Consider the following 25,427-nt stretch of genomic DNA (forward strand, 5'->3'; position numbering starts at 1 on the left):
ATCAATAAAACATCAAAATAATWACAAAATCTAATAAAATTTAGAAATATTGATAAATTATTAAATATTTGATAAAATTAAGTTATTGCTTTTCAGAATATGGAAGATATGGGAATGATATTTTATTTGCACATAATTACTTCTTGAACTACAGATCTGGGTTTCGGCTTGAGCTCAGTGTGCTGTTGAGGCAGTATATTTGTTCTTTTTTGTTTAAGAATGGCAAAATTAAGAAATTATTGTAATATATAAATTATTGGTAGAAATATTGGTACATTTCATGTTAAATTCCATGTTGCTGGTAATATAAAAAGGGAAACTTTCTGTGGAGTGAATGCTGTGTCTAAAAGGTAAAACCTTACTGAGAGACTGAAACTTCCATAGGGAACAATTCCAGTCTGTTTCAGCAAGATGTGTTTGAACTGTGTTGTTCAGCAATAGTTTTCTCATTGATTTGTTATTGATTTGCTCTATGTTTATGGCTGTCTGTCCAGTTTTAATGTCATTTACCCGTGGCAATCTCTGTTTAATGTTCTGGTTTTAGAACATCAGAATTGATGCTGAGCTGTCCAAGGAGTACTTTGAGGTGCTGCAGTCGTCTCTGAATGGCTCATATCATTATGTGAAGGCAATCAAGGAGGGGCAGAGCAGCATTGATGCTGCCCTGACTGCAGTAGTCGATCGGGTACGTCCTCAGCAAAGCTCTCCTGCTTCACTGCCGGGCCAAAAATTCATTCAGCTGGGCAGGAGGGAGCTCACAGTGAAAGAAAACCCAAGAACTGCATAGTCTGAGCTGCTTTGTTTGAACAGTTTGAGAACCAAATTGTAAAATCTGTGCTTGAGGAAAACTCAATTGAGTCAGCAGAGGATTTGTGTAGATAAGGAGTGGGATTTTGGTCCCAGGCGTGTGCCAAACGCCTGCTCAGGCCTTGGTGCACAGCACTGACCCCTTCTCTCGTGGCAGGTCCTCATGCAGGCACATCCCATTCCTTTGGGCTGGGGCAAAGACCTCTCAGGCTGAGGGCTTGTACAGTTTGTTGTGGTAGATCACCAGTGTCAGACCCTGGCCTTGCTCTGCACTCACTCACACTGGGGGAGTTTGCTATTATTTGGTAAGTGATGTTAAATACTGGAATGAAAATCTGCCAAATGTATCAGCCTGCACATTTCTTCCAATTAATATTGATTAACTTTCTGCTGAATGTGTGGCTAACTAGGGCACGTGGCGTGCAAGTGACTTGTTTTACTTGAAACTTCAGCACTTCAACCCATTTGCTGTGAAATCATTTCAGTGGTTCCTGGAGTAGGATTTGTATGTGAGAAGCCAAGTCATTTTCTGTGTCAGAGAGGTGCTCTTGAGTGGAATGGGATCCAGTGGGAGCTGCCAAAGTTTTCCTTCAGAGCTGCAGTAAGAGTTTGTTGTGCCAGAGGTGGTGGCATTGCAGTGACAGCAGAGCTGTGAAGGCCAGTGACTGGGGGGTGAGCAGTGGGTCTTTTGGGCTGAACTTTGTGCTCAAAGTGGAGCAAGCAAGGAGTAAAGACAAGTGTTGAGTCTCCAGATTGGTTCCCCAGACAGTCTCAAAATAGTAGTGAAAGTGTGTCCCTCTCCTTGCTGTTTGCCTTTTAAATTAACGAGGGCACCTGTTTCTCATAGCAATAATCCTCATTGGATCCAGTAGCACACCTTGCTGCCGGGAGCTGACTGTTTGCTCACACGCAACACGGTTCATGAGTGACCCTCAGTAGTGTTCCTTTCTCTCCTGAGATGTTTCCAACAACTTGTCTGTACCTGAGGACTCAACATGGAGTGTAGGAAGCCCTGTGGTGCCGTCTGTAATGCTGTGCTCTTGCCTTTGGCAGGATGGAGGGGTTCACACGTTACCCGTTCCCGTGCGGAACCAGCAGGACGTGGAAATCTATGTTCCCATAGTTCTGTCACCCAGTATCCTGACATTCCCTTGGCAGCCAAAAGCAGGAGTCTACCAGTACACCATCCAGGTATGCCAGAGAACTATCCAACTGCAGGGAGTACTGCTCAGGCAGGCACAGTGAGGCCTGAAACCACTTACAGAGTGGACTTTGGATATTCCAGGCACAGGGATATCCAAAAATGTATTTGGAGGAATTTAATGGGATGTTAGGTACAGGAATGAACGTGTAGTTTAAAGAAAGCACCAAGAAACCAACAAATATAAAACCCCCACTGACTTTCACCTCTTGTCTTTCCTTCCCTTTCTCTCTCCCCTCATGTATGCACTGCACAAATGTGCATGGAGTGGTTTGGAATTCCAGGAAACATCCTGGGTACAAAGCTTCACAGCAATAATTAGAGGCTGTCATTTGCTGGAAAGGGTTGGAAGTATGAATTGGAGTGGGAAGTGACTGCAAAAAGGGCATGACAAGATGAATTTGCAGCACTCTGTCAACCTTGGGCATCAGTATCCTTCACTCACCACACCCCTCATACTCCTAATAAAAAGTTCTAGGGAGGCAAAGGCCTCAGTTGCATTTGCAGAAGGGACTTTTTCCAATGTTTCTTATGTGTGTGTCTTTGCTCCCAAGCTGTCAGTTGTTCCATATGCTTCATGAACCAAATGGCTTGTCTCCCAGTATCCTGTGTCTTCAGTCTAACTCAGGGAAAGAACATTGTGCTTTCCCAACCAGACTCTTATCCCAGGTCAGTGATGCCCAAACCCTGCACTCAGGTGTTTGATGCACAGTTCCTGCCTCTCCCTGGTAGCAAGAAGTGGTGCTGACTCTTGGGTCTGTCCTTGAATAAACAGTATGCAGAAAGAGGCAGTGACACACGTCATTTTTTCTGTTTTATGTCGGGCTCTTCTCCCAGGTAACAAGTGACAGGACGAGAGGAAATGGCCTCAAGTTGTGGCTGGAGAGGCTTAGATTGGATATGAGGGAAAACTTCTTCATGGAAAGGGTTGTCAGGCATTGGCACAGGCTGCCCAGGCAGTGGTGGAGTCACTGGAAGTGTTCAAAACATGTTTGCATGTGGCAGTTGAGGACACAATTTAATGGTGAACATGGTGGTGCTGGGTTGATGGTTGGACTTGATGATCTTAAAGGTCTTTTTCCAACCTTAATGATTCTGTGAAGAGAGTCAATCTCAGAGGGATAAAGCTGCATTCCCCAGTTAAATCCCAAGGTAACTCCATTGAGTTTAGTGCTACCTCTGTACTTGCTATTCCCAACCACACCAGCAGAGTGTGGTAAAAATTCTTAGTACAAATATGCATTTTCAGTACTTCATCATAATTCTGGTGGAGTATTCCCAGTAAGGGAAAGTAAATGTTTTTTTGTTTCCCACCTCATTCACAGTTCTATTCTTATCTCACTTTACCTTGCATATGTAATGAAGCATCTCACCAGAGAACATTCCTTCCTGGCACTGTAGTAATTGTGTCAGTATTCTTACTTTACTGTGGGTTTTTTCATTAAAAACATGGAAACCTTTTTCTTCCAACATTTCAGTTAGTTGGTACTTGTAGGAACTGAGCCCATTTGTCCAGTGTGGCCATTCCACAATAGCAGTGGTTGTTGACAGGAGTACACACACACAGCTCCACTGTTGTTCCTGCCTGTAGATCAGTGTTTGCCTCCTACTCCAGAGTTTGTCAGACTGTTTTAAATTGGTGAGTTGAATTTTTCTGAAAACAAGTTGAAAGGGAGTTTTTGGATCTAGCCAAATTCTGTTTATAGCTGAAGTAACTCCTTCCAGATGGTATCAGAACGACTGGAAGGTTTTGTTTTGTCTGCTCTCTGGTTTGTTGTGGTTGCTTTGTTCATATCTGCGCTGCTGAGGTGGGTTCTGCTGCCTTCCTTCAGTCCATACCTGGGAGCAGCTCAGTGCCAGCTCTGGGGAGTTCAGAGGGGGTTGCTGTGTGCTGGGGAGGCATCACTGTCCAGGGAGCAGCTCAGGCTGTGGGGAGTTATTGGACTGTAATAAGAGCTGGTTTATCCTTTCTCTCCTCAATGCTAGAGAGAAAAAATGTAGTGCTGTGCCAGAATGTTTGTTTGGCAAGGAGATGAGACTTCATACAATTAGTAAGAATTGAGTATTTCTGGTTTATGTTTTCTGCTCATCTCTCTGTTTTAATTAAAAATACTTTTACAAAATGTGCAGAACTCCTGCAAGCTTTCAGCTTTTCTCACCACATCTGTGCATCTCCTTCTGTCACACACATTACCTGTTTATCCATTTATCTGTGTCCAGTGCTCCTTCTGTAATCAGGGAAGGAAGAAGGGAAATGAGACTCCTTTTCATTTGCCTTTTATTCTCTTTTCCTGGTAAAAGTTATTAGCCAAATGCCTGCATAATTTAGAGTTGCTTATTTTCCACACTGTCCTTTTTTATCACCTTGTTTGTTTTTACTTTAATTATGAATCATGTTAAAGGAAATGCAGAGGAAGTTAAAGAAATTAAAACAATATACATTAAAAAATTGCTCCAGTGTTCACCCTTGTTCTACTCTGATGGAACTTTGACATTTATTTTGGAGTGTCAAAGTCATCTCTTTTTTTAATTTGCTTTGAACATTTTCTCATTATACCTTCCTGCACAGTATTTGTCTCAATAAGCATTTCCTATAGCTCGTAATACTGATGTTTACAATCTACATGTTTTACAGCATTTAATGATTGTGGTTCCCCAGTAACTGGGATTGCACGGCCTGGAGGACAATACTCTGTGCTGGCAAGTGTCTATGGCCCTTCCCTCTGTACAGGAGCACCCTGCAGCAGATCCTGCCCTGGCCTGGCTGCCAGGGGCTCCTGCAGTGGGGAATCCTTTGTGTCTCTTGATGTGACCATTATATCAAGTAGCTGGTTCTCACCCTTCTGTAGAAGAATTTCACTCCCTCGTGGAATGACTGACCTGTTGCTGGAGCAGCACTTTATTGAATGGCTGCAGGTAGATCTGCTGATATTCAGCATAAAAATAAAGAAGTATTGCCAAGAAAACAGTGACCTTTTTTCCTCCCTTTTTTCTTTTTTCCCCTGTTGCCTCATTCCCTCCCTGCCTCCCACCTCGTTTTCTCTTCCCTTTAGATCCCTTCACAGATCCCACTGGAAGAAGCTGGTAGGTGCAGGGTGTCAGCTTAGCAGCTCTGAGGCCTCAAATGAGAGCAGAGAAGCAGTGGGAGTTTTGGGGAGTAGGATTATCCCTCTGGTGTGCTGGTCTGTGCTGTGCTGTGCTGGCTGTGAGCACAGCTGGGAGTTGGGAGACTCCCACCAGGCTTGAGCAGCTGCAGGAGGGATGGTTGGGTTGGCAGCACTGGTGTGTGCATGAAGAAAGCTGAAATTCAAGTGAGTGAAGGGTAGTAATCTTCTCATCTCTCTCTTGTTTCACTTCGCTTATTTGGAAGTTCTGAGGTGTTATTTTATTTGTATTTCCCCATTCTCAGTGTGTTCCTGGTTTTCATGAAAGACATTCACAGGTGTGACAGCAAAGAAATGTGAGAATCATATACTTGATAAAATCTTTGCAAGATTTTCTCTCTCTATTCCAGGCTCGAGGTGGAAGTGGAAATTTCAGCTGGTCTTGTTCTAACCAGGCTGTTGCAACAGTGACAGTCAAAGGAGTAATGACGACTGGCAGTGATACTGGGATCAGTGTTATTCAGGCAGTTGATGTCCAGAATCCCTTGCATTATGGAGAAATGAAGGTAAGGCTTCCTTTTTTCCCTGATCACTCTTGAATATGGGTTTTGGAAACAGCAAAGCAACTGAGAATACCATAGGCATTCCCCTTCCGAAAGGTTCCCAGGACATTTCCCTGCCTGCCCTGTGGAAACTAAGGGAAACTAAGTGATGAGTTCAGTTTGTGCTCTAGGGGTCCACTGCTTGAACTTCACTCCCATTTTTGCCCCTTCCTGACTTCCTTGTTGGAAGTTTTGAGTGCAAGGAGGAAATGGTAATTTACTCCTGGTCTGGCCATCTAAGCAGACAAGACAAACAAAAATGCATTCTGCAGGGTGAGAAGTGGGTGTTTTCCCCTGATATAAAAGGATGGCAGATACCAGGATGTGCAAGGAAATTCCCATCTGGAGAAGTGCCTGAAGTGAGTACAGTGCCACAGAATGAATCCTGAGACCAAGGCTGGCCAAGAAAAAACAGTATTTTAGGAAAATTAGGTGAAAATGGCAGTGGAAGACGTAGCTCCCAAGAGGGATTTTGTGGTCTTTCTGCAAATCACCCCCTGTTCTTAGGATTTGGTCATGGTGATCAGGGTGTGTGAGGAGTGAAGAAAATCCAAGAACAGCACATGGAATGGGTGTGCAAAGGAAGGTGAAGAAGCTGCTCTGGTTAACACTGCAAATCCACAGTCTAAAATATTTTTCTGCAGAGTGTTGCTGATTTGGAGATATCTTCTTCTATCCTTTGGACACAAATAAATTTCCTTAATGAAATTCTTGGCAGGCTTTTAAGAGCAGCTGGATCTGTAATATGATAGAATACAAACTACAAGTACTACTGTGGTGCATATTTGCTGCTGGGAAGCAGCACTACTCTGCTGCCTTCACAAATGGAGGATTTTAATCTCTGCTTGAACTCTGTGCCTTTTGCAAAGAGCTAAACATGGGAATGGAAATGTGACAGTGTTCAACACAGAAGTGTTGAAAAATGTGTTTGGTCGAGTCTGTCCCATAATGAAGAGGGAACTATGGAAACAGATATTTTTCCTACATTTCCCCCCCTTCTTTTCTTTTTTTCAGTGTTTTTAGTTTATGTGTTTTGGGAAAGATATTTCTAACTAAATTTCATTTGGAGCAGCTTCATCTACTATTGCTGGGTTTTTGAGGGGCAAGTTAGCTTGGGGTTTTGCTCAGAGTATTTATGTCAATTCTGCAAAATGAGTTTGAGAGGTACTAAACTTCATCCTTAAAATAATGACTGAAATTCTTAAAATAGTGGCATGAATTAAAATCTGTTCAGAATTTAGTTTACACACTTGCTCTGAAATAATTCACTGAACAACCCAGGGTGCTGCTTTTTAGCAGTGCAGCAGTTACAGCAAGAGAGAGAGGAATGAAGACTTTTCAGCTAAAACTTGTTATCCTCAAGCATAAGTCAAAGCCTGAGGACAGAAAAAATCCTTGTGTCCATGTGAGCTTTCAGAGCAGTGTGTTGCACAATCTGAATAGGTTATTTTTGAATTCCTTTGTTCTTGTGTTAGGAGCTGCTTTCTTCACAGAGTAACTGCAGAGTTCTGTTTACTGACCTGGGTGAGCAAGTTTAGTAGTAGTACTTTTAGGAGTAGTCAATCCACACAGATTACAACTTTAACTCTCTACCATATGGTTTGGTGTCCTGAAGCCATTTGCAGAAGATTAGGTAGTTAAGATGTTGCAAATAAAAGCTTTGATCATAGTGATTGTTATGAAATATGTGGTCAGTCTGTGGTGGATTCTTTAATGGAAAAACAAATCAGAAAAACAATGCAGTTAAGGCTTGTTCATCAACATACCAGCTATAGAACCACAGAATCATGGAATGGTTTGGCTTGGAAGAGGCCTTAAAGCTCATCCAGTCCCACCCCTGCCATGGGCAGGGACACCTTCCACTACCCCAGGTTACTCCAGCTTGGTTTTAGGCACTTCCAGGGATGGGGCAGCCACAGCTTCTCTGGGCTGTGCCAGGGCCTCCCCACCCTCTGTAACAGCATGGAAGATCTATTGCTGCCAATCTTTTTCTATATTTTGTTGTTGGCCAGTTCTCTGAAGAAGAACAAAGCTGAGTACAGGATCAACAGATGGAAATACAAACCAAGATTACTTGCTGAAGCAGAAGGTTGTTGGATTAGGCAGTAGATGCTTGTTTACTTATTTTAGATGTCTGCAAATTACTGTGTGGAATTGTTGAGCTCTGGACATCTATAAAATTTTGCCAGCAGAAATGCAAGAAAGAAGATAAAAAAGCCATTGAGGAAATATTTGGGTCATTAGTTCCTTTAATGTCTACATCCCCACTGCTGTGAGTGATGGAGGCTGGGCAGCCTTGCTCACTGTGCCAGGTCTAGCTCAGATGTGAAAAAGTCAAAATGTGAAGGTCAGGGTTGGGGTTTAAATCTGTCCCAGTTGGTGATGGGACCTCCTGGAGATACTACACAGCCTGGTCCACACCTTAAATCAGCAAAGCAGAAGAGAGAATTATGGGAGGGGCAGTCAAAGGATCACCAAGGTGATGTGGGCTCGGGCTGCTCTGGGCAAAGAGCTCTGAAATGCCTCTGTGCTGTGTCTCTCCCCTCCAGGTGTATGTCACTGAGCCCAGTGGGATGGAATTCACTCCCTGCCAGGTGGAAACACGTGTTGGCCAAACCCTGGAGCTGCCCCTGCGGCTCAACGGCCTCACGACGGAGACGGGCGCGTTGATCCCCCTGCGGGACTGCTCCCACCTGGCTCTGCAGGTGGAGGTGGAGAACCAGGGCGTGTTCAGCCCCCTCGAAGGTGATCTGACCCCCTCCCTGATGTGGAAGTTAAAGGGAGATCTTCCTGTCACACATCTCCTTTCAGTTCTGACTGTTCTGACTTCAGAGTGGGGATCAGAGTGGATTTATTTGGAGGATGCATTTACAGTTTTACGCAGAACTTCCCTCTGATATTTCTGATGTTTGGGGGACTCTAAAAGCATTTGGCAGTCATTTAGATAATATGTGGTCTCCCTTATGTCTTTCTACTGATTTAGTATTTTTAACCTGCTTTAACAGGCTGTAACAAAGCTGATGGATTTCTTATGGGAGGGATCCACATATATTGTGTTCTGACAGGAACACTGATTAACAACTGCTTTGCCCAAATTGTCCATCAGTGCTTTCAGTTCTATACAGACACTGTTCATGGTTTGCCCACAAGGGACTAAGACAATCAGCTGCTTAACCTTGCCAAAGCTCTGCCATTGCTAAGCTCATTTCTTTAAGAAATGCCTCTTGTCAGGTATGTCTGTTATTTTTAAAGATTGGCATTAGTGTTGCTGGGCCAGGTGGACACGGCACTGTGCTTGTTCTGTGACCTCTGAATTCAGTATGTTATTCACATGTATTCACTAGTTTTTCCCAAGTGGCTTTATATGGAAGCTCTTTCCTGTGCCAGTAAAACCAATCTGCAGTGTACTCTGCCCAAGAGGCAGCAGTGTTAAGTGTCACTCTGTAGTATGCTGTTGTAGTGTTTGTTTCAAAAAAAATTAAAACCAGACCCCTCCCAAGCTCCAAAGTGTCCTCTGAGTAAGTGAAGAGATTCCATGAGAATACCTTCCCTTGAACTGGAAAGCTTGGCTAAGCAGGATGACTTTTTGTGCTTAATTACAAACCACTTTCATCTTATTACAGCAAGATGAAAATATTCAGTAAGAGAGAGGTTATATTAGTTTGTACCAGAGTAAAGACTCATGTCCTGATCAGGCCAGTGTGAAACTAAAGATGTTTGAAAGATGCTTTGGTATGTGAAAGACAGTAGGGATTGTTTTTACCCATTTGGTTGGAGAACAAATCTCTACTTACTTCTGGTGGAGCTGCTTTTGTTGTGAAAAATCATCACAGAACCGTCAATCATAGACTCAGGGAATGGCTTGGGTTGGAAGGGAACTTAAAGCCCATCCAGTCCCACCCCCTGCCATGGGCAGGGACACCTTCCACTAGCCCAGGTTGCTCCAAGCCCCATCCAGCCTGGCCTTGGACACTTCCAGGGCTGGGGCAGCCACAGCTGCTCTGGGCAACCTGTACCAGGGCCTCCCCACCCTCACACCCATGAATTTCTTATTAATCTCTAGTGCAACCCTGCTTTCTGTCACTTCCCCCTTGTCCTGTCACTCCAGACCCTTGTAAAAACTCCAGCTCTCTTGTAGGCTCCCTTCAAAAAGCCACGTTGAACTTGATTAATATACCTGAGCACTGCTCTCTAAACATGTTTTTTTATATTTTTAATCTATCTGACAGGGAGACTTAAGCCAACTGCTGATTTTTGCAGTGGAGTCCGAGTGAGAGCTGAAGCTCAGGGGTACACAACCCTGGTGGTGAGCTACACCCACGGGCACGTCCACCTCAGCGCCAGCATCGCCATCGCCGCCTTCCTGCCGCTGAGGGTGAGTCTGCTGGCACTGCTCCTGCCTTTAAACAACAAAGAGCAAGTTGATATTATGTAATAAATATGTTCAAAAAGGGAGGTGGGTGGGTTTATATTTCACTGTTGGCCAGGAGCAGTAGATAGAAATACAAGACAGGAGGCTTATGGTACCTCATCTTCAGAGACCAGCACTGACTCTGCAGAGCTGAAGTTTAATGCATTTGGCCAGAGCTTTTTTCCCCCAAATCTGGAAAAAACGTTAGTGCAAATGATAGAAATTTGTGACTATAATGATGATTTTACAGTTTAAATGTGCTTTTCTGTCAAATATCTTCAAATAATGATGCTCAGCTATTTAAGATGCTGAGATGTCCTAAGGAGAGCATGTACACTTTCTGTTCTGTTGTTGGCAGCAGTGAGAGAGAAGCATAATCTTTCCAATTAGGAATTTTTCATGTCTGTGGTATCATTCACATTTATTAGCAAAGACCCTTGAGGTGTTGTAAAGCTGCTTTTCATGTATAAAGTGAAATGATGCTGGGGTACCTGACAGAGCCAGGTCATGGTGACAAGCGGGGTGGATTAAGTGCATTTTTTAAAAAAATAAGCTGTGCTCAGATGTCTCAGTGAAGAGCTTCTCTTTCTTTGAAGTGTAGAACAGTGATTTCCACATTATTTTCCCTCCTTTCTGTAGAATGAAATATTTATGATGCCTAGAAAGGGAAGGCAGCATTTTTCTGTCAGACATCTATTAATAAATAAATTACAGCATTAAAAAGTGGGAGAAAGATAAACAGTCCAAGGGCAGGCAGACACTTGAGACTAAATCTCATCGGTTTCTAATGGGATTTTAATATTACAAATACAACCAGGGAGTAAATGGGAGGAAAGAGGAACATTTATGCCAACCCTCACCTTCTCTCTCTTCCTTTCAAAATGCACCTATGGAAAGAACTGAATTTTGTTGGCTGCTCTTCCTTACTAAACACCAAAGTAATATGATGTTGTGAAACACAAACTACAAATGGTTTTTGTGTATTAAATGTCAGGTTAATTGCTGTGATGATGAACAGCACAGGCTGCCCCACAGGAATACACATAAGTGCAGAAATTTGTAAGAGAGGTTTGAAGTAAAACTTGTGTAGGAGAATAATTACATACACAGAACTGTGCTGGAGAGAGCACTGTCAAGAGAAAGTACAATTTGACGTTATTTCATTCATTTAAAGTACTGTCTATTTAAAAGTGTAGCAGAATACTCTCTGTGCTCAGAAAAGTATATTAAGGGTCTTCTGCTCTAATTTTTCATGAAGGAGATGTGATCAGAATGCAGATAAAACTTTCCTTTGGATCCGTGCATTCCATTGATTATAATCCAACTGGGCAGAATTCCTGTAGGTGATGGTAATTATTTTGGTGCAGCTCTGTTCTTGTGTAAATAGAATTATTAATTTGTCATTATTCATTACAGGCTGTGGATCCACCATCTGTTGCTTTAGTGACTTTGGGTTCCTCCAAAGACATGTTGTTTGAAGGAGGACCTAGACCATGGGTCCAAGAACCTTCCAAGTTCTTCAGGAACATCACTACTGAGGATGCAGAAAGTGTTTTCCTGTCTTTGCTTGGCCCTTCTACTTCTCAAAACCACAACCAGCACTGGGTTAGAGTGTCGTGCAACAGCCTGGGAGAGCAGGTAGGTGCCAGGAGGTGTTTCTGTTGCCCTCCATCAAACACTGAGCTCAGGTAGCTGAGAACAGGCAGCAGGCAGATTGATGGTACCATATAGCTGTTATATAGGAGGTTGTTTTTATAATAAGCCAGTGAAGAACTTGGATAAGTATATTGTTTATGCATTGTGATGCCGGTGCAGGTTTTAGAGTGAGCATTTGCCAGCATTATGTTATAAAGTGGTTTATGGTGGGTTTATTGCAGTATAAACCCAAGTCATGGAAACCTTATGTTGTGGGATGCACTAAACATCCTGATCAGTGCAGCTTCAGCTTGCATAAGCAGGATCAGAGCAGAAGGTTACTGCAGCAAGCTGCCTCTTCTGTCTGACCTGCTCCTCTTAACCACATTACCTTCCAGGGTAATTCTGTTTATTCTAACAAATGACAGCCATAGGAATTTACTGCTCTGCTATTTGTGCAGCCTTTGTGAGCGTGGTCGTAGTCATTTCCCACCTGGTCTTGTTTTCTCCACCATGCAGAAGTGATTTATCCTGCTTTATTCATCTTCCCCAGTCAGTAAAGCATTTAGCTTTGATTTAATGTTTTCCTCCTGCAATTCTGCAAGACCTAAGCATTTTGGTGGGGCTGCCAAATTCCACTGACTTCCTCAGTGAAACCTCTACAAAGCAGAGCTATTTCTGTGAGTGCAAATCCATAAAGAACAGCTCTTGTTGTTGATGTCTGGACTGTGTGTGCATTGGCTGGCTGGCCACAGATTACACCTGCATGGTCTGCACCACTGCATTAGTGAATGAGGGAACGAGAGCTGCCTCAGCCTGCTGGGATACCCTCCTCTGGCTTTAGAACCACTTTGTTTTGCTGGAGGCTAAAAAAGGAATGTAAAATAAAGGGCAAGATGTTTTTAAACACAGTGACGTGACTATAAATATTGTCTTTTGGCTGTTCTGTTCTCACTCTGCAAGAACACCTGCTGTTTCCTTTTTTAAGTTACAAGAGATTTGTTGTGAATCAAGTTTGATAGTAATGAACAGGAATACCTAGGAAAAGTTCCTAGGAATAGTACTTTGATAATGGTATAGAACTGTGCTTGAACCATGCACCTCCTTTTCCATCTTCCTGTGTCTTAATGGTGCTGTAAATCCCCAAGAATCGTATTTTTGCTTGTTCATTCTGACATCAGAGTGTAACTGAGGCCTGTGGAAATAGAACATGCCTGAGCTCTCTTTCCTCATTTGCCTGTTTCCAGGTTATTGCCCTGACAGTTGGGAACAGCCCTACAGTGACCAACCCCTTCCCTGTGGTGGAAGCTGCTGTGGTGAAGTTCATCTGTGCCGTCCCTTCCCGGCTGACCCTGATCCCTGTTTATGGCAGTCCCCAGCTCGACCTCTCCTGCCCTTTGCTGCAGCAAAACAAGCAAGTGGTGAGAGAAGGGAAGTGTTCCTATAACAGAAAGATCAGTGGTGGGACCTCCACGTGTGAAATAAAGCAGCTGACCTGCTCCAGGAGGGGCAGTGCTGGTGTCCCTCTCTGCTCCTGCAGTGGGAGAGGTGTGGGCAGCAGGGCCAGGCAGGGGATTCTGCCCCTCTGTTCTGCCCTGTGAGACCCACCTGGAGCTCTCTGTGCAGCTCTGGGGCTCCCAACACAGCACAGATGTGGAGCTGCTGGAGCAGGTCCAGAGGAGGCCACGGGGATGCTCCCAAGGCTGGAGCCCCTCTGCCCTGGAGCCAGGCTGGGAGAGCTGGGGGGGTTCACCTGGAGAAGAGGAGGCTCCAGGGAGAGCTGAGAGCCCCTTCCAGGGCCTAAAGGGGCTCCAGGAGAGCTGGAGAGGGACTGGGGACAAGAGGTGGAGGGACAGGACAAGGGGGAATGCTTCCCACTGCCAGAGGGCAGGGAGAGATGGGATAATGGGGAGAAATTCCTCCCTATGAGGGTGGTGAGGCCCTGGCACAGGTTACCCAGAGCAGCTGTGGCTGCCCCATCCCTGGAAGTGTTCCAGGCCAGGTTGGATGGGGCTTGGAGCAACCTGGGCTAGTGGAAGGTGTCCCTGCCCATGGCAGGGGGTGGGACTGGATGAGCTTTTAAGTCCCTTCCCACCTAGATCATTCTTTGATTCTGTGATTCTGCAGTGATCATTCAAACAGGTGCATAAAGGGACCTACCAGAAAATAGGAATTTACCTCAAAGCATTTGGATTGTGGCTTCTCACCCAAGTGTCACAGTGAGGAAGCCATTCTGACTTGTGAGATAAAATTAGTTTTTATTTAAAAAAGGAGGGGGGAAATATTTCCAGGAGCTCTTTCTGAGGAAAGTACTTGCTCTCTATACCACTTCATTGTAATCTAACTGTTCCACTGAGCATGTAGAGACATATTTTAACCATCTGTGTGTGTGTCTTACCAGCAAAGGCACAAACTTTGCTGATGTGAAGATCTCCATGGAAGCACGTACAGTGACATCAGAGGTGTCCAGCTTTGCACCCCTGAGTCACAGTCAGTGGACAACGCATATGTGTAGAGAATCATGCTTGAAGAACTTTGCTATTTTATTTTTATTCTGTATTCTCTCTCCTGAGGAGGGTTGTCACATGTTGGCTGCTCAGTAAACAGTGTTTTGTCATGTTAATATTCCCAGGCAAATATAAAATCACCCTCCTTTCCTAAAACTGCAGTGCCTGTTTAGTTGATGAATCATTTTAAGTAGCTCCTGTGTAATAACAAGATGAGAAGTTTTTTGTGTATTATTGGTCACTTGAGAGCTCACCTGCCTTTCTGGCTCCATCACGTGTCAGTTCAACCTGCTTTGGCACACTGCTCTTGTAATGCATTTCACAGCACCAGATTGGAGCTTCTCATGAACAGCAGTGTTCTTCATTATTTGTTTGAGTTCTAAACGATGTAGTTGAGCTGTAGTTCGACTTTGTTGTTGTTGGTTTGGTTTTTTGTTTGTTTGTTTTAAGGTAATTCACTGGCTAAAAAAAACCCCATCCTTCAAAAAAACCAAACCCTTGCCGTTGAAGTAGAGCTTAATGATTTGCATTGATGGCTCATTTTAATGAACATGCCTCATGTAATGTTACAGTAAATCTCATGGAACTCAAGCATATGTTTTGATGATTAAGAAATCCTTTTGTATCTGTTCAGTTCCAAATATTCCCTCTTTTTCAGGTTCCTGTCTCAAATTATCGCAATCCAGTCCTGGATTTGGCTGCCTATGACCAGCAAGGCAGTAAATTTGATAACTTCAGCTCTCTGCATGTTGTCTGGGAGTCAACAAAAACAGCCTTTGCTCATATTGAGCCTGATATGCCAATGGAGCTGATTCTGAAGGAGGATGGGAGTGGTCAGAAGAAAATGCACGGTATGAGTTGGTTTAGATGAGCATTCTATTGTTTGAAGAAGATCAGGATTAAATCTGTTTGGTAATAACTGAGCTTGATTAAAGAAATTACTGTAATCTGCAGTCACATTTCATCTTCTCATCAACATACAGTTTTAGTGTGTGCTATTTTGGGGGTGGGCAGAAAAAAAGAATCAGACTTCTTGTCTATTGAGAATGGTACTAGAAGAGCTAAGCAGTTTATTTTTCACCTCTGTTGGATTGTAGGCTTGCAAACTGTTGTAGTTCATCGTGAGTTTGGGACAGCTGCCATCTCTGCAACTGCCACTGGGTACCAGCAATCCCACCTCAAGGCAGCCAGAGTGAAAACACAGGTAACAGAGCTCTGGGTTTTGGTGCCATTTTCCTGTGATTAGTGCCCAGTGGTCCTGAGGTGTATTTGTTTCCTTGGTGCAGAGCAAGGTACAAAGAAAGCAGCTCCATGGCTGGTCCTAGAGACAGGGTCATACAACTGCTTTTATTCTTGTTTCTGGCTTTTTCTGCCTTCCTCTGCACTGGGTGCTGCTTTCCATAGCAAATACATCCAAGTCCTTGGGAGTTTTTGAACCATCTGGGCAAGGGGATTACAAAGAAGTGTTTCAGTTGGTTTTGTTTCTCGTCAGGTTCTTTTAATGAATTGGTGAATCTCTGCTGCTTGTCCTTCACTAAAGCAACCATGTGCTTCGTGCAGCTGTCACTGGGGAAAGCAAATGGATTATTGCCACTGCAGAGCTGGGTGGGAAAGTTCTGCATGAGCAAAGCCAAAGCTGACTGATTCCTCATGTGGACCATATGTTAGTCTGGGCTCTGACTAATGCTCTTTTTTTGTTTCCTGAGAGACTTCTCCTTTGTACAGTGCCAACCATAAGCCCAGGCTCTCATTTTACAAGTCATTAGCCACTCTCTGAAATACTTTAGTTTGAACATACTCAGCATAGGGGAGAAAAATGGCAAAAGGTAGTGATGATGAACAAAGGGCAGATGTAAACAGATGGCAACTTTCTGTTTATGTCACTTTTTCAAACTGAATGCCAAGGCAGGTTTCAGCCTGTGGAATAACCTGATGTGCACAGTAACTGACTTCACATACTCTGCTTCCTAAACTGAGTTTCTGTTTCATTTTGTTAAGCAAGATTTAAGTGGGTTTTGATGATATGCAGTTCTGAATCAGATACCTTGAGAACAGAGCTGAGGCAAAGAATAAAATATGCAGGTAGAGGTTACAGTATTTGACTCAAAGCAGGTACCAGATGGGCACTAGTAATGTGAAATATCCTGTGGGCCACATTCCTGGCAGTGTGGCCCATGTTTGGCATCTGGATGGTAAATTCTTTGGGAGGAGATCTGCTTTGCCACGTAGTTCTTGACTTTTCAGTGAGGTTTCCAGTCTGCTACTCTTGGGAGGTGTGGTGTCAGTGCATTTCCCCTAAAGAATTTGGCTACAACTTGCTCAGAGTCACGACATTGGAAGACACAGTTATTTTGCCACCAAAGATGTTTGAGATATTTGGTTCTGTTTCTTTTTTTTTGCTCTTAAAATCTGAGTTGTAGTATGGACTCTGAGTTCTGCAATCATTTTGTACCTCACTGTACCCTGCTCTATTAGCCCAATATTCAATATTCTATCTTACTTTTAGGGATCATTAGAAAAGTGAATGCTCTAAATTTTGCCTTGAATTCAGAGTTTGTTGGATTTCAGAGTGAGAAATGGCACTTGAGTTCTGATCTCTGTGTTAAGGTTTAGGAGGAATCTTTTCCATAGTTGAAGAGTAGTTCTAGATACCAGTTCTGCCACACTTTGTAGGCTCCTGTGTTGTTTCTTTAAATGAGGTAACTTGGCTGCTTTTTTAGATGCATTGGCAATGGGCTGCTCTGTTTTGCTCTCAAACCTGCCCATACTTAAACTTCTTTCTTGCAGCCAAAACCAAAGATCTGGTAGAGGTGGTGTGTTAAAGATGTCTTGATTGCTGTTCCATGTTTGAGTGGAATGCCCTATTATCTCATTAGGGAAAGATGACATCCTTTCTACATCAAGGAAATAATTCTACTAATGAGGTGAAATGGGTACAGAACAGTAACTTCCTCTAAAAACCATTTTCCTTTTCTAAGCTAATGTTGTTATGAGTGAGAGATGAAACATGCATCTGGTCCAGTGTTTGTGTAGTTACATTTAAGGAAGAATTTCTTTTGGTAGCCTGCTAAGAAGAATCTCAAAAAGATGAGTTAGAAGTAGAAAACTTTCTGTACTAACTTTAATCATTCTGAATGAACTTAGGGCATGTCCCCAAGGTAATATGTCAGAATGCATGTCTGTGCATGTCAGACTGGATTCACTGACCCTGCTGCACCTTCAGGGTGGGGGCCTCTGTCCTCTGTCTTGCCAGGGCTGCAGAACAGGAGGCCATGCCCTGGTGTGACCTCACCTGCAGAGGGGGAGCAGCAGCTGAGCCAATCACTAGGTCCTGGGGCATTCTCATAACCTGAACTTCTCCAGCTCTGGCTCTTTGTTCACCTGCTTTAAACATCCTCCCTGCATTAACAAGGGACTTGCACTGTTTTCTGCCTCTTTGCTGTAACAGCTAATTGTTTGTTCCAGTATGAAGCTCTGCTCCCAGTGTCTGCCACCATTGAGCTGATCCTTGTGGAGGATGTCAGAGTGAGCCCTACTGATGTCTCCATTTACAGCCACCCTGACATACAGGTGAGGAGTTACCTGCTGCTTTCTAACTGCAGGGGGGAAACTTCTCAAATTACATAATTTGTGTAAGGAAGCCAGTTTTAGCAGTAGACTAGAAAGATACAGTCTAATTTTGGATGCTTTTCTGGTTTTGCAGGCAGAACTTTTCATCAGAGAAGGTTCTGGATATTTTTTCATTAACACCAGTGTACCAAACATTGTGAGAGTGACCCATGAGGAGACTCGAGGTGTTGCTTTGGTGAGTGCAGTATTTGGTGATTTGATGCCTTTTTGGTGACCTGGTTGTTGTCCTGCAGCTCTGTCACTGTTGGGCATTCTCCAGTCCCTGTGGATGGAGAGGCAGTAGCTGATTTTGGATGGTTTTGCCTGTCACAGTCAGGTTCAGGCAGGGGGTCTTTGCACAGGCAGTGTCAGGGATAGGAATTTGTTCCATTACAGTTGGGGTGCACATGTGTTTTCTCTATAAGATGAAAGCCAGTACCAAGTTCTTCACCCACTCCAGTTTTACAGTAAAATGTTCCTGATTTCACGAACACACAATGAAAAATGATGTGACAGAATTATTTGGAAGTGTTACACAAAAAATCAGTTGGTTTCTAGCAATATTGGAGTATTTGCTGTAAGCCAATACTTCTGAAACCTTCAAATTCTTCTATCCTGTAGTGCTGTTTCAGGGTATTTTTTATCCCTGTCTTTCATCCTGACTGTGTGAATAAGTATCTATTAAAGAGTTTATTTCTGGTCTCCCTATTAGTTTTGAAATGCACTTTTCCACTGGAAGATGCAACTAAACTACAGTTACTCTTGACTTCATCCAGGCCCAGGATATAAAACGCTTTCTATCATGAACAACAATAGAAGGATATGTTTGCATTGCTGCTTTCATTAGACAAGGATTGAAAATGACACAATGCTTTAAAGAGTAGCCTTTACAAATTTATAATTTACAGATTTGTCCTGTAAGAAATAATGTTGATGAAGTTGTGAAATAATGATAATTAAGGTGGAAACTAGAAATTTGTGAAACACTCTGATTGTCTCTAACTGTTGCAGGTGTGAAGGCACAACTCAGCAAGGCACAGAGGTGGGGGAAAAGTAGAAGAGATGAGCTGCTTTTTGTACATAGTGCACTGCTTAAACTCTTAATAGTTTAACCCTCATGGGTTTAGCAGTGCTTTAGCTGATTTACACAAGATAAGTTCACTGCTCTCGTCTGAAATTAAGGAGTGGAGCAGTGACAGCAAGATGGGCTTTGTGAAGTATAAAAAGAGATTTTATCTACTCCTCAGATTAAAGGAGAGAAGACTACACTTTTTAAAACGTTTTAAATAAATACCATCCCCCAGCATTTTACAAATTTGTTAATCCTATGTGCTGTGTTTGAGTTAAATCCCATGGATTTTTCCATGGAAGGCAACAGAATGGTGTGTCTGGGAAATCAGCAGGCTCCAGGCTGGTGTGTCAGGCTGTGCCAGGCAGGTGCCAGAGCAGCCAAGCTGGCAGAGGATGATTTGGCAGTAAGCTGTTCTGGGAAACTCAAGTTATCTGGAGCAGTGATTCCCAGGCTTTGCAGGGCTGCCAGGGATCAGTTGTGTCCATCTCCCTCTGTGTTTGGCACAGAGTTCTCTGGGCCTGGGTGGCAGCAGGAGGAACAGTGTTACCAGTGCAATACCCCTGTGTGCTGGGGATCCAGTGGGCACCTCTGGGAGGGGAGAACAGAAGGGGGAGCTGGGACAGGAACAGTTTTTAAAAGTTGCCCCTCTGGCCCTCAGCTGGTTTCCTTCTCTACTCTCCCAGCCCAGCTGAGCTCCATTCCATCTCCCTCCCCGTGGCCTCCTCCCTGCTCTGCTTCCCAGGGCTCTGTGTTCCAGCCCAGCACTCAGGGAGCTGCTGCTGTTCTGCAAGCTGACCTTCAGTAAAACCTCACATCCCCTTCTCTGGTGAGGCAGAAGTGAGAGTGGTGCCCTCAGAGCACACAGTGTCAGCTCTGCCACCGCTCCACCTGCAGTGCTGCAGTGCTGCAGGTGATGCTGGGACTTGTGTGGAGCCCCTCTGAAGTGGAGCCTGGCTGCTCCCCAGCCCCTGGGCAGAGTTCAGAGCGGGACACCCAACCTGTGCCGTCCCTGCCCAAAGGGAAGGTGCCTCTGGAGGTGCAGAGAACACCCTGAGGGGCTGGGAAGGTCAGGCAGGTGCAGGAGAACTGCAGAGGTGCTGAGTGAGGGAGCATGGCCCTGGGAAGGCTGTGGAGGTGCCTTTGGGATGAGTGCCCAGTTCTGAGGGCTGGAGTTTGGGAGCACAGGTCTCTTCACTGTTTATTCTTGTTAGTGTAAAGTGTACATTCTCTGTCTTCAAAACCAATGAAATAATAGTTGTATTAAAGATATACCTGATTTGTCAATCATCCTCTTCCTTGGGAGGATCTACCACCAGATTTTGGCTGCTCATTGGCGTGAAGAGCGTTGGGTAGAGTACAAATCCTGCAGGAGGCAGTTCCGGTGCTTTATAGGCATAATCTTTGTCCTTGGTTATTTTTTTTCCTTATCATTTTGGTTTTCATTTCACTCAGAAAAGTTTCATTTCTGTAAATGATTAGTTGTGGGTTTTTTCCCCTTCTGATGGCAGAAGAGTAACAGGATGCCAGAATGTTCTGGATGAAGATCCATTAATTCACTTGCTGCCCTGGGCTGTTTGCACTGGCTCAGTAGCATAACACTTTTTATATACATTTTACAGATTTACTTTTAGTTTGGCTGAAGAATTCTTTGTCTAAGGCTTGGAAATTTCTGCATCCAACTGCTTCTGCCTGGAAAGGGATGCAAATTTTATCCTATGAGCAACAAACAATGAAAGTAAGTGCTGTAATGCAGTTTTCTTTTGGCATTGCAGGTGCAGCCTCTGCTTCCAGGATCAGTGACTGTAATGATTCATGACTTGTGCCTGGCTTTCCCTGCCCCAGCTAAAGCTGAAATCCATGTGTCTGATATCCAAGAGCTGTATGTCCGAGTTGTTGACAAGGTTGGTGCCTTAGAACCAGCTTTAGTGGCTGATCCAGCCTGCCCTGATCCCGAGTGCTGCTCATGGGCAGAGTCATGAGCCAGGGACAAGATGCTACGACCCAGAAACACCAGGATCTCCCTTGTGTCTCTGTCTCTTCCTCCCAGATTTATCCCTTTAGGTTATAAGTGTCTCAGAATATCAGGTGTCTCTTACTCATGTTCTGTGTGGCAGCAATCTCAACTTTTGCATTTACACAGTATGTTAATCCATAATTTATATGGACACGCTCATTTACATTTCCTCGTATTTAAAGTGCATGTGAACAATTCTTTTAGGAGTAGGTTTTGCCCTAAGGTCATTTTCCATATGTCAGGTTTTAAAAATGAACAAAAGGAAAAGTCCCAACTCATTTCTCTTGCCAGCTTGGGTGTGCCTTAAACAAAATAAGTGTTGATATTTCTGGATGTTTTAATTATGCCCTTGCCAGCTGAAAGACCTGAATTTATTTATTTCATTTGACACTAACTCTACTTGTCAGGGATTAGTCTTTAAAATCAGTGCTAATCTAACCTTGGGGCTCTATTTCTCCTCCCCTACTACAAGTGTAATACAAAATCAAATGAAAATGTTTATGTTATTAAATAAGAACAGTTTAAATGAAAAATGACTGGATGTGTGTGTTTCAGGTGGAGATTGGAAAGACAGTGAAGGCTTATGTCAGAGTTCTAGATGGCTCTAAGAAACCTTTTCTGGCAAAATACTTCACTGTCATGGACCTCAGTCTAAGAGCAGCATCTCAGATTGTCTCACTTGTGTAAGTTAATGGATTTTTTTATTAATCTGCGAATAAGAATAAGCAAAAAATGAGTAAAGGTATTGGCTTGGAGGCATGATGGCATACAGTGGCTGAGGTTTTATTTATTTTATTTTTGTGAAGTCTTAATTACCTGTTAAATGGTAAAAAATGGTTATTTGTCAGGAAAATTGCCTAAACTAAGTCTGAATTTTGTCGACTGCTGAATGAGGCTGAATTCATAGAGTGTAATGTTTAATGGAGCTTTGTGCATCTTGGAAGCAGGGACTTGGCAAATCATGTCAGGTGAAGACACATCTGATGATACCAAACTCATTCTGTCTGTTACTTCTTTCCTTTTCATTTCAGGTATTTAGTGTTAAGGTAAAACACAGGCTGCAAAGAGCCATTATCTGTAAAAGGTGATGGTTACCTTAATTTTACTTAAGCCATGGTCACTTAGCCTTGTGATAAAACTGCCGTGTACTAAGTGAGTCCTTTGCATTTGTTCTTAAGTGATTTCCTCCCTGATTTTCTCTGTTCCATGTGTTTCCTTTGCTGCAGCCCCCTCAGGGAAGCTCTGGATGACCACACTGCTGCTTTCCTCGTGCATGGCATGGCCATTGGGCAGACGAGTCTTATGGCAACTGTGGCTGACAAAAAAGGACAAAGAATCAACTCTGCTCCACAGCAGATTGAAGTAAATAAATTCAGATAGATTTTATTATGGTGGAACAGGAATATATAAATTATAGTTTAAGTACAGTAATTAATTTGCCAGAAACAAGATCATTCTGTCCAGAAGTTGCCCAAATGCCAGTCTGTTTAGGATTTCAGTGGCTTTTAACTGCAAGTGATGAGTTAAGTTTTTCTGCATGCTCAATTTACTGTAATTAGGCAAGTAAAGGTTCAGTTTTACACTTGTAATGTTTTGTGACATAATTCATCTGATTGAAATACCCTGAACACAAGTATTCCTATTTCTGTTTTTAGGTCTTTCCCCCATTTAGGCTGCTGCCAAGGAAAGTGACCCTAATTATTGGGGCCACGATTCAGGTGAGGCCTCTTCTGACATATTTTCTTTCTTTTGTAATTTCTGTTGTAAAATAAATATTTCATAACTTGTTTTTCAGCAGTAGATATTCAGCTTGACAATTTAGCTGCATTCAGACTGAGTGGACCAACAGGAGAGCTGGGGAGGGACTTTGGACAGGGACCTCAGGGACAGGACAAGGGGGAATGGCTTCCCACTGCCAGAGGGCAGGGCTAGGTAGGATATTGGGAAGGAATCCTTCCCTGTGAGGGTTGGGAAGCCCTGCACAGGTTGCCCAGAGCAGCTGTGGCTGCCCCTGGATCCCTGGAAGTGTCCAAGGCCAGGTTGGACGGGGCTTGGAGCAACCTGGGCTGGTGGAAGGTGTCCCTGCCCATGAACTTTAAGGTCCCTTCCAACCCAAACCATTCTGGCTCTGTGTTTCTGTGGTGAATACTTCTCTGAACAAGAATAGTTTCATTTGTGAGCCGCCTTCTGTTTTGGTGGATTGCTGGATCAAAGGGTTTGTATTTGTTTTTGTCAAGGGAATATCAGCTTTCCTGGTGTTCAGTACCAGCACAGCCTGGATAAATCTGTCACCTCCATGACCTGAGGCACAGTGGGGTAGTTGTAAAAACTGCAGCACAGAGCAGAGCTCTACTATGTGTGGGGAAGAGAAAGGGAGGGGAAGTTTTCTGAAGCTTCCTGGAGTGGAGATGGCATCAGCCTATGACACTCTCTGAAGCTCGTGGTCCACTTGTGTGCTCAGCTCACAGATTTGCCATCCTTCAGGGACCAGGAGAAAAAAGCCCCGGGGAGGCTCAGGCAGCCTTTCCCTGGGGACACTGTGGTGCTGAGCGGGGAGGGGAGTGCCCCCAAGGGTTAACCAGGAGCAATATGCACCTGCAGGGTTAATGGGAGCTGTTGTGTGTGCTGTTAATGACAGATCACTTCTGAAGGAGGCCCCCAGCCGCTGTCCAACATCATCTTCTCCATGGCCGAGGAGCGCGTGGCGCGGGTGAACAGCACGGGGCTGGTGCAGGGCGTGGCCATGGGCAGTGCCACGGTCACAGCACTGGTGCAGGCTGTGGATGCAGAGACAGGGAGACTCGTGGTGGTGGCTCAGGTAATGTTTGGGGCTGAAAGAGGCTCTCTGACTGCTGGCTTTGGCTCTAAAAGGGGGCAGATAATCTTGTTGCATTAGCAGTGTTATCTTGTGCACTTCCCTGGTTTCCTGAAGATGAAAACACAATGTTTCTTACTCCCTGGCCTGTGAACTTGCAGTGTGCTGGCACGGGTGGTTACTTTGAACAGGTGGGTAAATCTTGGTGCGCTTTAAACTAAAGTTTTACAGATAACCCAGGGAGGTTTTATGCCCTGTGTGGTACCTTTAAAATTGATCAGTGCATCTAGAAAAGCCCATCTAAAGAAGCTTTTCTAACACAGCAGGAGGTTGTCCTTGCCTGCATCCCCTTACAGCTTAGCATGCCTTAGGTCAGTAGGATCCAGAAGGCAAATGTAGCCCAAGAAACACACACGTTGTCTGTTGAGCTACAGCAGTTTCTGTCACAGCTCTCACATGTGCTGTGCTCTGGACAACCTGTCTAGAGGTACCAGCAGTGAATCCCTGGTATTCCTTCAGAATCTGTGTCCTTAGAATTTCCTACAGCTGAGCATGAGGGAGCTGAACAGGCCTGTAAGAGAGCACAAGTCCCTGGCACTTGCATAAGGCTCAGAGCACCAGAACTTGGTGCTCTTATGACTTATTCCTTTGAGGTCAAGGCAGCACAGCTGCTGTGAACCATAAAGCTCTGCTGCTTGAGAGATGTCAGCACAGGCCAAGAGGAGACAAAGTGACTTTTTAAAAAAATAAAATATAAAGGAATCTATGCTTTTTAATGCATGGGCAGCAGTCTGCCCCGATGCTGTGGCAGGAGGCAAAGTGAACTTGAAAGCTGAATCTGCTGCCCAGTGAGGTTCCAGGTCTGACCTTTCCTTCCCAGTGGATAGCAGGAATAAAATCTATCAGGAAAGTCAGGATATGTGAAGAGGAGACATCAGAGTGTCACACATACCATACTTTTATTCTGGATTGTTCCCTTTGCTGCTCTGCAATCCTCATTGCCTTCTAATCCTCTCAGTGTCGTCCTTTACCTCCTGGGTTTATTCATCCCTGTTCTCCTGGGGGCCGCTATGATCTTGTCCCTTGCTTCTGGCACCTCTCAGTTCCATCATTCATAGCATCACTAATTCTGAGCAGAGCTTCTTTTTTTCAATTTAGGGGGCATTTTAAAATGTTTATCAATGTAAAGTTAATACTGTTGTAGTTTTTTACAGCCCTACTGAATTTGTCCATCTGTGGTTTTGCTGACAAGTCACATGCAAATCACATGGCAACAGTGATTAGATAATGGCAAAATAGTGGCTAGAGCCTGAAAGGGAAACCTAGTCCCCATCTGACAGGTGCTTACAATGCCTTCCCTTCCTCCCTTCCAGGACAAGGTGGAAGTGGAAGTGGTACAGCTGACAGCTGTCAGAATTCGGGCACCCATTACCCGGATGAAAACTGGTACTCAGGTGAGTTGGTTTGGGACTTGCTTCTCTTGCCTTAACATGTTGAGCTGCACATTGGGACCATTCCTGTCAGACCATCTGGTGATGGCACTGCAGCTCCCAGTGGCACCAGGGCTGCTGCAGGAGGGAATGTGCTGGCAGAGAGAAGCTGCCCTGTGAGTGTGGGGAGGCCCTGGCACAGGTTGCCCAGAGAAGCTGT

The 25,427-nt window shown here is 44.1% G+C and overlaps 1 protein-coding gene across 1 annotated transcript in view; it reads left to right on the forward strand.

The window, feature by feature from the left end:
- The window catches only part of NUP210 (nucleoporin 210), an 81,883-nt gene that overhangs the window by 40,287 nt on the left and 16,169 nt on the right, over positions 1-25,427 (forward strand). The window contains exons 9-25 of the mRNA XM_029965202.1: positions 545-685; positions 1,861-1,998; positions 5,523-5,678; positions 8,264-8,459; positions 9,944-10,089; positions 11,542-11,763; positions 13,008-13,181; positions 14,926-15,118; positions 15,365-15,471; positions 17,733-17,837; positions 17,971-18,072; positions 20,721-20,849; positions 21,518-21,645; positions 22,189-22,324; positions 22,618-22,680; positions 23,601-23,780; positions 25,151-25,231. Coding sequence (XP_029821062.1) covers positions 545-685; positions 1,861-1,998; positions 5,523-5,678; positions 8,264-8,459; positions 9,944-10,089; positions 11,542-11,763; positions 13,008-13,181; positions 14,926-15,118; positions 15,365-15,471; positions 17,733-17,837; positions 17,971-18,072; positions 20,721-20,849; positions 21,518-21,645; positions 22,189-22,324; positions 22,618-22,680; positions 23,601-23,780; positions 25,151-25,231 — 2,397 coding nt within the window. The remainder of the gene's footprint in view (positions 1-544; positions 686-1,860; positions 1,999-5,522; positions 5,679-8,263; positions 8,460-9,943; positions 10,090-11,541; positions 11,764-13,007; positions 13,182-14,925; positions 15,119-15,364; positions 15,472-17,732; positions 17,838-17,970; positions 18,073-20,720; positions 20,850-21,517; positions 21,646-22,188; positions 22,325-22,617; positions 22,681-23,600; positions 23,781-25,150; positions 25,232-25,427) is intronic.

Source organism: Manacus vitellinus, unplaced genomic scaffold (assembly GCF_001715985.3).
Source record: "Manacus vitellinus isolate BGI_N305 unplaced genomic scaffold, ASM171598v3 scaffold_91_pilon, whole genome shotgun sequence".
Lineage (NCBI taxonomy): Eukaryota > Metazoa > Chordata > Aves > Passeriformes > Pipridae > Manacus > Manacus vitellinus.